Source organism: Palaemon carinicauda, chromosome 22 (genome assembly GCF_036898095.1).
Source record: "Palaemon carinicauda isolate YSFRI2023 chromosome 22, ASM3689809v2, whole genome shotgun sequence".
NCBI classification, from domain to species: Eukaryota; Metazoa; Arthropoda; class Malacostraca; order Decapoda; family Palaemonidae; genus Palaemon; species Palaemon carinicauda.
This window is the reverse complement of record NC_090746.1, coordinates 48,312,167-48,321,824: the sequence shown is the minus strand read 5'-3', so window position 1 is coordinate 48,321,824 and position 9,658 is coordinate 48,312,167. Positions and strand designations below refer to the sequence as shown.

Genomic DNA, 9,658 nt, shown 5'->3' with positions numbered 1-9,658 from the left:
CCGCTCATATATATATACATATATATATATATATATATATATATATATATATATATATATATATATATATATATATATATATATATACATATATATATATATATATATATATATATATATATATATATATATATATATATATATATACATATATATATTGATACTTATTTATCATTTTACATGTATAATTCTGTGAAAACTGTGATTGACTCAGATAAAGTAAACTTATGAAAAAATACCAATTTTCAGAGCTCAAAGAATAACAGTAAAACAATTTCATCGTCCATACTTAAAGAAAAAACTGAATTACGAAATCGGAAGACTTTGACTGTGACCAGAAGAAAGTGAGCTATTATCAACCTGAAGTCGATGCTGGAATAGACATAAAGGAACCTACGTGTAGACGCCAATCAAGAGGAAAAGCAAGATGAGTGCCACAGTTATTATGATGATAGTCAAGACGTTGACTGGTTGGGTCGATGGCACAACTTTCACTGCAGAGTTCAGTTTCTTCCAAATTATGGTTTCTTTGTCTGCAAAGAAAAGGAACTGTAGAAAAGCACTTTTCGTTACTTTAAACTTATTCATATTAAACTGCGTATCTTTATATTATATTTTAAAATAGTTTCCATGTCTAGCACAAAACTGCATGAGGCTTTATAATGTTTGGATAACGCAACAGAGGAGTGACTGATATACACACGGAATGAAACAAAATTATTTGTTATTGATTAAAAATAGATCTTGCAGACATATTCCTAACTAGGAACAGAACAACAAAAACCTATAATAAACTCATTCCTTTCATATGCATTGGGAGTTAAGGAAAGCCTTATAAAAGGAAAACACTATGATATTATTACACGTAACTGCACTCATCTGTATAAAAAAAAAGTACAAGAGTAGAAACATATGGACGAAAATGAACCAGTGAATACTATTTGGTTGGAATTTCATATATATATATATATATATATATATATATATATATATATATATATATATATATATATATATATATATATATATATATATATATATATATATATGTGTGTGTGTGTGTGTGTGTGTGTATGTATATATATACATACTCATATATAACATTATATATACATATATCTCATCATCCTCATTCATCATCCATTACTAGTCCACTGCAGAACAAAGACCTCACGCATGTCCTTCCATTTCTGTCTGTTTATGGTCTTTCTATGCTAATCCACATCCTCAAACTTTGTTCGTCAATCCACCGTCTTCTCTTTTCTTCCTTTAACTGCTTCCTTCGCAACCTCTAGGGACCAATTCTATTATTCTTAATGTCCATCTATTGTCTGTCATTCTCACTGTATGTTCTGCCCATGTCTATTCCTTTTTCTTACAAGTTGTTAGAATATTCTCTACTTAAGTTTGCTCTCGAATAGATGTTGCTCTTTTCCTGTTTCTTAGTGTTATTCCCATCAGAATATTTTTCGTAGATCTTCGATTTGTAACTAGATTATCTTCTAAGGCTTTAGTAGGGCTCCAAGTTTCTGTTGCATAAGTTAATACTGGTAGGATCACCTGATTAAATACTTTTCTTTTTAGAGAAAATGGTATTTTACTTCTCATCATCTTAATCTGTTTACCAAATCCTCTTCATACCATACCTATCCTTATTTTAATTTCGATCTTGTGTCCTGAGGTTGTTTACCTACTGTCTGTTCTGAGTACGTATATTCATTAACTATCTCTCGAGATTTGTCCATAACTCATATAGTTTTATTTTCGTTCTGCATTTTCATTGAACATTATCTTTATTTTACTCATGTTCATTTTCAGCTCTACATTCATGCTCTCTCTATTCAATTTTTTTTAATTCCTCCTACGAATCATATCAATTCCTATATTATTCAAATCGAAATTATTAAAAACATCTATATAGTTATACTGTATATTGTTATATATAAATATGTAAACATATTTATAAAAACACTGTATATCGATAAATACTTCTGTGTATTCATGTATATACATACATACATATACACATACATACATAAATACATACATATATATATATATATATATATATATATATATATATATATATATATTTGTAATATCTAGAAAAGTCTACAATGTTTTGCTAAGGTAATTTCTCCTAATGAAAATATTCAATAATGGTCACATGCCACTGATATTATTTTTAGCTCAAAGGAGGAACATTTTTAATTACGAAATGGGATTCGCTGAAGTTTCACCCGTCTTTCTGAACTCCGGAAATCTAATTCATGTAAATTATATATTGATATGTAGGCTTCAGTGAAATGATCACGGAATATTGTTTCATAGAGTTTTTGAGAGCGAGCAGCGTCCAGGTTTTGACAGTTAACTAGCATTTTTGTGTCCTTTTCAGCTTTATATTCTGTCAACATGAATATTTATAATGAAACTGATTGGTGCTCCTCTGTCAAAGTTCATGGTCTCATTAAAAAGTCAGATTAAGAGAAAATTAAAGAATATATTATTATTATTATTATTATTATTATTATTATTATTATTATTATTATTATTATTACTTTTCAGTGAAACTGGCAGTGACTTTGTTTACTTGATTGCCTATAACTACACAAGACCCCAAAACCGGAGCTACATACCTCGAAGTCTTGTAGCAGCCCCAACTGCAAACCTGTAGGCTTCTCCTTCCTGTAGTGGGCAGTTGTAATATCCGTTGTAGTCTTTTCCATCCCCGACCACAAATGCGATTGTGCTCTTGAATGGAAATTGGGGAATAGAATTATATAGAGATACATAATATAGTTATAAGGACGCTTAGGTTCTTTCCGTATCACTCGAGAACCAAATGAAATATTCAATGTATGCTTATGACTGTTCGCTATACAATACATTATTAAAGTTTTAATCAGTTGTATACTGCTAAGAGGTAAAGGAGTTCTGTTCGTTGGAAAAAGAAAATCTTGAATGTTTGTTCACAGAGCTTTCTTAATTTACTGCAAAGTTGACAGATGATTTACTATCTACCGTTTAAAAGTGTGACTAACTATAAACTCTATAAAAAAAAAAAAAACATATCTTTTTACATTAAGACATGCATTTCAGGCAATTTACGATGATCATGTGATACAAATCTCAAGACCTACACTGACTAATGACATCTATTTTCTTTTCATTTTATCCATAAAAGCCAATTGATATTCGTGTGAATTTACACAACGTGATTATATCTCGTACCCATTTTGAGTCATGCTTTAATGTATTTTTTACACAATTTATATGAAATCGATTTCATATATCAGTGCTTTTCATAAATCTCAACTACTTGGTAATTTCCAAAATATATTTTGTTTTTTGGTGTAGCTATGAAGTAGCTCCTTCAAACATTTGCTGCTACGTTTATTATTATTATTATTATTATTATTATTATTATTATTATTATTATTATTATTATTATTATTATTATTAAATGCTAAGCTACAACCCTAGTTGGAAAAGCAGGATGCTATAAGTCCAGGGGCCCCAACAGGGAAAATAACCCAGTGAGGAAAGGAAATAAGGAAAAAAAAAAACATTTTAAGAGTAGTAACAATATTAAAATAAAAATTTCCTATTTAAACTATAAAAAACTTTAACAAAACAAGAGGAAGAGAACCTAGATAGAAAAGTGTGTCCGAGTGTACCCTCAAGCAAGAGAACTCTAACCCAAGGCAGTGTAAGACCATGGTACAGAGGCTATGGCACTACCCAAGAATAGAGAACAATGGTTTGATTTTGTAGTGTCCATCTCCTAGAAGAGCTGCTTACCACAGCTAAGGAGTCTCTTCTACCCTTACCAAGAAGAAATTAGCCCCTGAACAATGAAAGTGCAGTAGTTAACCCCTTGGGTGAAGAAAAATTGGTCCGCAGGAATTATAATAATGGGCAGAATTTCAAAGTGAAAGGAGAAAAAGGAAAGTGTGATGAAAAGAAAAGCAAAACAATCAAAATAGTATTGAAAAAAAAAAATCATACTGTTATACAATAAAATGAACTAACTCTGCTGAGAGAGGTCTAAAATAAGTATCAAATAATATAATAAGAAATTCAGTGGGATTCATCAGAGCTAAATTATGACTGCAATTTTGGTAATTATAAAACCAGAATGAAATTAATTCTTAGTACTCGCTAATCTTGAAAATTGTCCATTAAAGAGTAATTATCTCTGGAAAGCATCATCGCCGTAAAAGTGGCTGATGTCTAACGAATGATGTCAGCAAAAGGATTCAAATGCAGCAAAGATTAGGAAACCTCATCATCCTTGACAGCGTTGTAGGATAAGTTAGACATGACCTCTCTATCTGTTATGAAATGCTCCCCGAGTGAGAATAGAATCCATTTTAAGTGCAAGATAGTAGAAAAGGGTAAATACTTTGATAATAAAGGTTACAGATTATACACAAATTACTAAACAAAGGACGCATGAAAACAGTCTTAATTACTGATCAGATTCTAAAGGGTGATGCTGGGTTCATGCTAAGGAAAAGAATTTATGCAGCTAGTTATGAAAAATAAGAAAAGTATAGTTAATATGAAATATTTCCTCCAGAACTCAGTTGATGGAGTTTACAAGAAAAGTGCAACTAAGCAATCAGGAAGTGAAAAACAGGATTATCCAGCAACAGCTTCCGAAAACAATAATTGTTACTTACAGATGATATTTCTCCAGCAATCCAAAAAGGCCCATCAAGGCAATTTATTTTTTTTTTCCGGCCTTTTCGATCTCTAGTGACTAATGCTTCAACCTTCCCTTGAAGATCTTCTACTCCCTCGCCATCTTGGGTTACGTGTTCTACTACAACGAGGAAGGAGCTGAAAAAAGAAGAAGAAGAAGAGTGACTGTCAACAAAGTTGTTATGATCAGAATCAGAAAGTGTTGTTGACGACAACGAGATCTTTAACTTTCTCTCTACATCTTAGCACATATTTATAACATAATAAAGAAAAAGAAACAAGAAGAAAATATTGATAAAGATGGTAGGCCTAATGCTCTAAAGATTATTATCAAGATCATTGTTGTTGTCGATGTTGTTATTGCTTTAAAGATAGTAGTGTACCAACCGTGTTTCACACAATTGTACATAATTCCTTTTGTATATATTATGCTTGTATCTTCGCTCCTCCCTCGCACTAAAACGAACATGAAAATTCCTGTCTGGTTTTTCCTCTGTGATATTGTCTGTCTTGTGAACTTGTCATGTCCTGTTGCCTTGGGGTTTTGTATATAAGGAGAGTGTTCCACAACAATATAACTCAGTCGTTTCCAATCTGCCTTTGATTTCACAACTCCTCTCTCGGCCCATCACATTGGTGACCCCAGAAGTCGACTCGCTCCCACCGCCTTCCACCCCTACCCCCTCGCCCCTTCATCGTTGGTACTATGGCGGACTCTACGGCAGTTGGTGCTGCGGCCGCTCCATTCAAACTTTCATCGTTTGCCAGCGGAGAGGCGTTTGCTTGGTTTCAGCGCGCAGAAGTCCAGTTTCGTATCAGGGGCGTGACTCGCTCAACCACCAAAGCGGATTATGTTCTCGCGACGATACCCGAGGACACCTTCCCAGAAATATCCGACTGGCTTTGTGAACAAGGAGACACCCTAATAGCGTATGACGACCTCAAATCATACCTTCTGCAGCAGTACTCGCCGTCGCCAGCCGCCCGTATAGCAAAGCTTTTTCAGCTCTTGCAACAACCGTTGGGGGACTAAAGGGCTTCGCTTGCCCTCAGGGAAATGACCAGTATCGCTCGCCTTCAACCTGCCGCAGACGGCTCTCCTCGTGAGGTGAACCTACTCCGTGCCCTTTGGATACGCCGTTTACCTGAACCTGTGCGCGCTGCCATACCCGATGTCGATAGTTTACCCATAAAGGACTTGATGACCAAAGCCGACGCCCTTATGGACAGCCACTTCAAGACCTCCATCAACGCCTCCACCCCTGACGACGAGGATGCCTATTCAACGTCAACCGAAGCTGACATGAATGCCGTAGGACATACACGCCTACCTCGTGACGTGCCGAAGCGGCGACAAAGCCGCCCACCACTCACCAATCGATCGCGCCCCAACGAACGACTTCTACAGCCACTTACTACCTCCCATCCACCGCAGTTTTGCTACTACCACTTCAGATTCGGGGCAACCGCGAAGAAATGTGCCAAAGATTGTCAGTGGCCAAAAAACGTGTAAGTAGGCCATCGCTTGTGGCGGTGGCCTCCCATGTTTCTAATCTTTTCTTTTTACAGGATGCAGGAACGGGCGTGCGATTTTTGGTAGACACGGGTGCTTGTCGTTCTCTTTTGCCAAGGAAACTCTTCAAGGCACAACGTAGTCTGTCTACATCTGCCGACGTCCGCTTGGTAGCTGCCAACGGATCTGCGATACCCACCTACGGTTACGAGAGCCTCACATTATCGTTCGGAAACGGTAAATTCAATTGGAAGTTTCTCGTTGCTGACGTCACAATGCCAATCCTCGGTGCGGATTTCCTCTCTCATTTCCACCTTCTGGTCGATGTCGCCCACCGACGATTGGTCAACACAGACTCGTACTTGTCGACACCTCTTCAACCCGCCCCCTCTAACCTCGCTCTCCACATCAGCGCACCCACGGATGCCTACACCTACCTCCTCACGTCGTACCCGGAAGTTTTCCGTCCAGAACTTCGCCAAACGCCCACGATTCCTGCCAAGCACGGTATTTATCACCATATCAAGACGACGGGACCCCCAGTCTTCGCAAAATTCAGACGTCTGGCACCGGAACGATTGGCAGCCGCCAAACAGACGTTCGCCGAAATGGAGAAAATGGGCCTTTGCCAAAAGGCCTCCAGCCCATGGTCGTCACCCTTACACATCGTTCTGAAGAAAGACGGCTCCCTCCTTTCGTGCGGGGATTACAGGCGCCTGAACATGCAAACAGAACCGGATCACTACCCCCTCCCAAACATTGCTGATGTAACCTCCTACCTGCACAAAGCAAAGGTTTTCTCTACGCTCGACCTCCTGAAGGGGTATTATCAGGTGCCTATGAACCCAGAAGACATCCCCAAGACCGCCATCACCACTCCGTTTGGCACATACACCTTCAATTACTCCTGTTTTGGCCTTCGTAATGCTGGGGCAACGTTTCAACGTCTCATGGATGGCATCTTAGGGGACCTCCCTTTCTGTGTATGTTATGTGGACGACATACTTGTGTTCTCCTCCTCAAAAGAGGAACACCTCCGTCACCTGCGCATCGTGCTCGACCGCCTGCAACAAAACGGCCTTGTAGTCCGGTACGACAAGTGTACCTTTGGTGCCAACGAAGTGTCGTTCTTAGGGCACCGTATCACTCCTGAAGGAGTCCATCCCCTCCCTGAGAAGGTAGCAGCCGTTCATAATTTCCCCACGCCCTCGACCGTCAAAGCTCTGCAGGAATTCTTGGGCATGATCAACTATTATCACCGCTTTCTGCCAGCCATGCCGCCAGACTTACAAGCCCCCAGCGAAGCATCCCATACCAACGGACTTGCACTCTGCAACGCACGTCTTCCTGCGCAACGACACCAGCAAGCCACCGTTAACGCCCCCTTACACGGGACCTTTCCTTGTGATCCGACGCAGTCCGAAAGCATTCCTCCTAAACATTCGGGGCAAAGAAGACTGGGTCTCCATTGATCGTCTAAAACCTGCTTATCTTCTGCCAGATGACCCGCCTACAGTTCGCCTCTCTAGATCAGGGCGCCCTATTTAACATGTACATTATGTCATTTTTAGGGGGGGGGGAGCCATGTACCAACCGTGTTTCACACAATTGTACATAATTCCTTTTGTATATATTATGCTTGTATCTTCGCTCCTCCCTCGCACTAAAACGAACATGAAAATTCCTGTCTGGTTTTTCCTCTGTGATATTGTCTGTCTTGTGAACTTGTCATGTCCTGTTGCCTTGAGGTTTTGTATATAAGGAGAGTGTTCCACAATATAACTCAGTCGTTTCCAATCTGCCTTTGATTTCACAACTCCTCTCTCGGCCCGTCACAGTAGTGTCAATTAGGATAATGAAACCAATAATGATAAAAATTATATCATAATTAATAATGATAATAATAAGAATGATAATGATATTATCAAAAACAATAAAACTGCTGTTTTATTTGCTGTTTTGCAAAGAAGCCACGATCACCTTTCCAAGATTTTGGTCTTGCTTGAAAGATATCTTGAGGATTGAGATGAAAACGAGCAAAGTAAAGTTAAAGGAGTTGGCCAGATAAGTGGTAAAAGAGAGAGAGAGAGAGAGAGAGAGAGAGAGAGAGAGAGAGAGAGAGAGAGAGAGAGAGAGCAGACGAAGAAGGCAATGGATTTGGTATAGAAAGGAAGATGCAAAGAACCTTGGTTATCATCAGTCTATACATTGATTCCTTATGGCATTTTACAGTATTACAGCTAGAAGAATATGTTCCAGGGATGACAACAGATGTATTTTCTCATGAATGAGTTTAAAATACAAACTAACAATGATTTTGAGAACTATTTTCTTTTCCAGATTTCTCAAAAATTGAATGATTTGGGAAGAACTCGAGAGAATTTGAAAGAACGAGAAGAAATTCTATCTCACAAAAATGCTTTGCAACAAACATGAATAACTAAAAATTTATGTGTCTCTTCAAAGATACCTATTGCTTTACCACTTGAATTGCTCTTGTATAATTAAATAGATCTTATATTCAACTAGTTTTATCTACCAGGTAATTAAATCAAGTTATCAATGGAAAATGTCAGAAATTGAGCAGAAATGTAATTTCAATGATAGCTTCATTGAAAATATTTACCTATTTCCATCTCCTTCATTGGTGACCCGAGGTAGTGAAATTGCTACAGAGGAATTGGTCTTCTCTCCAACTGTGAGGGATCCATCAAATTCAGGGAAAGGCTTCGTGACCAGTTCTTTTGTGGATTCATTTCCACAAAACTTTGTATTGCAACACCTTGCTCGGACCTCAATTATTTTGCCAGGTGGAAGGTCAGCCATCTAAAAAGAAAGAAAATTTGTAAAATTGATTGATAAGAAACCACATAGTTAAGATATAATCACTCTGTCACGGCTTTTTAATTGCTCATCGAAATATTACTGTTATTTGGGTTGAGTAAAGTATATTATATTCATATTCTTGTTTATATTATCTCCTGTGTACATTCATCATAAAGACAAACGTTGAAAGTCACTGATCGATAAATATAAAGTAAAAAAAAAGAAATAGTTGTGATTAAAATGAATATTTTCATGATCAAGAATTCGGAAGCTGGATTTTACCTGTCTCTGTCGCTCTCTCTGCCTACCTCTCCCTCCATGAGAATATTTGGGGTCAAATGGCTAATTTAAAGGATTTAAAACAAAAATAGCCATCAAATCTCGAATATTCTAACAAATTTCAAACGCTCCCTTTTAAACTAACATAATTGTCAGTTTAGATTCTTCGTAATTCATCTTAGTTTTCCCTTCTTATATAGATGAACTACTTTTTTAATCTTTCAAAATTTGTACTTTTAGTAGGTCAAATTCCCCTTATCTCTGATGTCTGGCTTCCGTCACTTATAAAGCAAATATTGCTTCATTTGAAAACGTCCATTAGGCTGTCACATG

General features: G+C 37.4%; 3 protein-coding genes across 3 annotated transcripts in view; 1 reads left to right on the top strand and 2 right to left on the bottom strand.

Annotated features, from left to right (window-relative positions):
- LOC137616421 (uncharacterized) overlaps positions 1-9,658 on the bottom strand; it is a 742,648-nt gene that overhangs the window by 170,040 nt on the left and 562,950 nt on the right. The gene's annotated exons all lie outside the window — the stretch shown is intronic.
- LOC137616424 (receptor-type tyrosine-protein phosphatase T-like) overlaps positions 1-9,658 on the top strand; it is a 209,195-nt gene that overhangs the window by 59,521 nt on the left and 140,016 nt on the right. The gene's annotated exons all lie outside the window — the stretch shown is intronic.
- Positions 1-9,658, bottom strand: part of LOC137616739 (receptor-type tyrosine-protein phosphatase T-like) — a 48,191-nt gene that overhangs the window by 27,297 nt on the left and 11,236 nt on the right. Inside the window, 5 exon segments of the mRNA XM_068346741.1 lie at positions 398-533; positions 2,216-2,404; positions 2,637-2,751; positions 4,686-4,845; positions 8,847-9,046. Coding sequence (XP_068202842.1) covers positions 398-533; positions 2,216-2,404; positions 2,637-2,751; positions 4,686-4,845; positions 8,847-9,046 — 800 coding nt within the window.